This window comes from Leptosomus discolor, chromosome 1 (assembly GCF_034619465.1).
Source record: "Leptosomus discolor isolate bLepDis1 chromosome 1, bLepDis1.hap2, whole genome shotgun sequence".
NCBI lineage: Eukaryota > Metazoa > Chordata > Aves > Leptosomiformes > Leptosomidae > Leptosomus > Leptosomus discolor.
In genome coordinates this window covers 457,198-459,870 of record NC_141391.1, presented here as the reverse complement: position 1 = coordinate 459,870, position 2,673 = coordinate 457,198, and the positions used below count along the sequence as shown (strand labels likewise).

Genomic DNA, 2,673 nt, shown 5'->3' with positions numbered 1-2,673 from the left:
TGCCAGGAATGAGCCAGGGCAGATTAAAGTCTTCACTTTGTTTATCCTCCCTAAAACATATGAATCTTCCAAGTTGCCCTTGCCTGCAAGAAAACACACAGGTTTCAGAGTAAAATACCGACTAGTTCCTCAGTGCAAGCTCCCCAGTGTGTGACCGCAGAGGCAGCCGGGCTGTATCTGCCCAGTACTCTGTACGTCTGATTTCCAGAGGTTAATCCCACACAAACCCCGCAACGTACAGAAGCAAAGCAACATACAGAACAAAGGCAGGTGGCATTTTCTGGGAGCAAAATGCCCACCCTGCTCAAACTTACACCCCAGTCTGCCTGCGGGTACCCCGTCCCCATCGCCCCCAACCCCTCCAGCCTCTCAGGGACACACAGACTCAGTGGAGGCTTCAAAGGATGAGCTTTATTTGGCTGTCACAAGCTGTCAGACTCAGAGCAGCATGTCAGCTAGTGCACGACATGCACCTGGAGGATGTTGCTGGGGCTTTCCTGCTGACGCTTTAGTGGTACTTGCGGGCCAGAGCGTGGGCCACCACACGGACCAGCTTTTGCCAGGCAGCCTGGCAGTCAGGGTTGAAATCCTTGCCGAAGTGGGCAGCCAGGACGATGATCAGGATGTCACCCAGGAGCTGGGGGGGACAAGAGCACCCTCAGGTTAGCAATGCCCAGGAGCTTGCAGATCCCCACGCAAAGCCCTCACATTAGACCCAGGGAAACCTCTGGGCATTTTGTAGCCTTAAAAATCTCCCTGCAGTCTTTTTTGAGATGTACCTCAAACTTGTTCTCTCTCTTACTCTAAAGATTCAAGTTCTGCTACTGCTAGGCGAAGAGTAACCAAAAATTCTCCAGAAATTTTGTTGATTAAATTTTTCTTTCTCCCTTCTGGCTTCGTCTGAGAGTTTCTCTCAAGCAGAAGACACCGCTGAGTGCCTCCCGCGTGGCAGGGAGCCAGCACTCGGCACTGCAAAGCATCCTGGCATGAACAATGAGCTCATGCTGACACGGGGGGGGGGGGGGGGGGGATCTCTGCCAGTGCCGGTGACAAATGTCGGGGTTACTTCTCCACTGGGAAACTCAGATGCAGAGATGCAGAAGCCAAAGTTTTCTCTCCCTCTAGGTCCCATTTCTCTCTTCTTTTTGGCATCTAGCCGCCATCTCTTGCTCCCCACTCATCTCTTGTTCTCATTTGTGCCAAACGTCACTCTTGCTCCTTCACTTTCCCCTCGGCCTAAAACTGTTCCTGCTCAACAACTGCTTTCACTTTACTCTACCCCTCCCTTTCCACACTGAAACCACCTCCTCGCTGCCTTCCCGTCTCCTGTGTGTCCTCACTTGCATGCTCCAGACAGCCTCTCCATGACCATCACCACTCACCCCCTTCAGTTCTTTCTCACCAAGCTGCAGGTGGGTCCCTTCCCTCTCCTGCATCTGCCCCTCACCCCAACCGCCCAACCCTCTTCCTCCTGCGCTGGCATGTCTAGGTAAATCCCTCCAGGCATGGGTGCATGGTTAGGGGAGAAGCTGCCCACAGAGACACAGTGGGGAGGATGGGTTCCCCGGTCAGGAGCAAGGCTCACCCTGAAGTTCTCGGGGTCCACATGCAGCTTGTCGCAGTGCAGCTCGGACAGCTGGGCGAAGGTGTTCTTGATGTTGTCCAGGTTCTTGACAGCTTCCCCGAAGGAAGTGAGCACTTTCTTGCCGTGGGCGCGGACCATGGGGTTGCCCATGACGGCGGTGGCGTTGGAGAGGTTTCCAAAGTTAGCGAAGAACCTCTGGGTCCAGGGGTAGACGATCAGCAGCCTGGGGAGAGACGGAGGGACACAAGCAGACACATGGACATGTTAATGCTCCTGTGACTGGAGTGGTTTCTCTGTCCAGGGTGACAGAAATGAGCAGATGCCCAGGAGCTGGACCTACCTGCCCAGGGCCTCAGCACCGCACTCGGCCACATTGACCTTGCCCCAGAGGCCGGTGATGAGCTGCTTCTCTTCGGCTGTCCAGTGCACCATGGTGGCGGGTGGAGGGTGGCGTGTGGCTGCCGGCAGGTACGGAGGAAGTCTCGGCTCTTGCTCCCGGGGGGATCACACACTGGTGAGTGGCTCTCCCTGTCCCCACTTTTATATGCTACGTTGGGCCCCTCCTCTTCCCCGTGCACCCCTTCATTGGCTGGGCCCGGGGGGGTGGGGGCCCCCCACAGCCCTGGCACCCCGAGGGAGGGGATGCGGTGTTAGGGTGGGGCCCTGGGGCAAGATGCCCAGATCCACCGCCAGGACGAGCTGGCGGGTCGCCCTCTGCCTGCCTTTGATTTCCAGCCCTGCAGCTCCCTGCCGAAGGGTGGCATTTATCTCCACGCACAGTCCGAGCACGGCACCGCGTGAGTCCCACAAAAGCCCCCGGACGAAGTTGCGTGCGAGGCTTGGTGCCCCTCGGACGGTGCCAACCATGGCACGCTGCACGGCTGCGAGCCAGATTTGGACTTGGGGCTGTTGGGTCCTCTCTCTGAGTGCACCAGAGGTGTGCACATGGTTTCTCTTTGTCCTCTTCTTGCAGGACCTGCCAGGCTTTGGGTTCTCCTTGTTCTTTCCTATCAGCTGCCTAACAGTTTGCTGACTTTAGGGTAACACTACAAAAACCATGGGCAGTGGCTTGCAGTCAGAGAGAGCTC

General features: G+C 56.7%; 1 protein-coding gene across 1 annotated transcript; it reads right to left on the bottom strand.

Moving 5' to 3' along the window:
- Positions 1-391: 391 nt before the first annotated feature.
- Positions 392-2,085, bottom strand: LOC104341804 (hemoglobin subunit beta). The gene is made up of 3 exons (XM_009951132.2): positions 1,926-2,085; positions 1,586-1,808; positions 392-637 (listed from the first exon to the last, which is right to left on the bottom strand). Exons 1-3 carry the CDS (start codon positions 2,015-2,017, stop codon positions 509-511), a joined length of 444 nt encoding a protein of 147 aa, XP_009949434.1. The 5' UTR covers positions 2,018-2,085; the 3' UTR covers positions 392-508.
- Between the last annotated feature and the right edge of the window lie 588 nt (positions 2,086-2,673).

Coding starts and splice junctions, on each gene's coding strand:
- LOC104341804 (XM_009951132.2), bottom strand. CDS start 2,017: ATGGTGCACTGGACAGCCGAAGAGAAGCAGCTCATCACCGGCCTCTGG. Junction 1,809..1,925: donor GGTGCTGAGGCCCTGGGCAG/GTAGGTCCAGCT, acceptor GTCTCTCCCCAG/GCTGCTGATCGTCTACCCCT. Junction 638..1,585: donor TGGACCCCGAGAACTTCAGG/GTGAGCCTTGCT, acceptor TGTCCCCCCCAG/CTCCTGGGTGACATCCTGAT.